The sequence below is a fragment of the Eimeria tenella genome, genomic scaffold (assembly GCF_000499545.2).
Source record: "Eimeria tenella Houghton genomic scaffold, Eth_scaff2154, whole genome shotgun sequence".
Lineage (NCBI taxonomy): Eukaryota > Apicomplexa > Conoidasida > Eucoccidiorida > Eimeriidae > Eimeria > Eimeria tenella.
The window spans coordinates 1-314 of NW_013542005.1; the positions used below are offsets into that span (position 1 = coordinate 1).

Sequence of the window (314 nt, forward strand, 5' to 3'; positions counted from 1 at the left end):
CTGCCCGAACGAAGGCACTGCTTCGCAGCAGCAGCAGCAGCAGCATCGGCAGCAACAGCAGCAGCAAGCACAGCAGCAGCAAGAATAGCAGAAATAAAGGCAGCAACAGCAGCAGCAATCGGATTTTTTGACGCTGAAGTATCAGCGCGATGGAAGCTGCTGCAGCCACTGATACTGCTGCAGCAGCAGCAGCAACGGGAGTTGCTGCTGCCACTGCTGCTGAAGTAACAACAGAAGCAGCAGCAGAAACTAGCTGTGCTGCAGTACAGGCAGCACAGGCCACATTTGCAGTTAGTGGAGCAGCAGCTTCTGCA

General features: G+C 55.1%; 1 protein-coding gene across 1 annotated transcript in view; it reads left to right on the forward strand.

Moving 5' to 3' along the window:
- Positions 1–149: 149 nt before the first annotated feature.
- Positions 150–314, forward strand: part of ETH_00037610 (uncharacterized protein) — a gene marked incomplete at both ends in the record, with an annotated part of 948 nt that continues 783 nt past the window's right edge. Inside the window, one exon of the mRNA XM_013374586.1 lies at positions 150–312. Coding sequence (XP_013230040.1) covers positions 150–312 — 163 coding nt within the window. The remainder of the gene's footprint in view (positions 313–314) is intronic.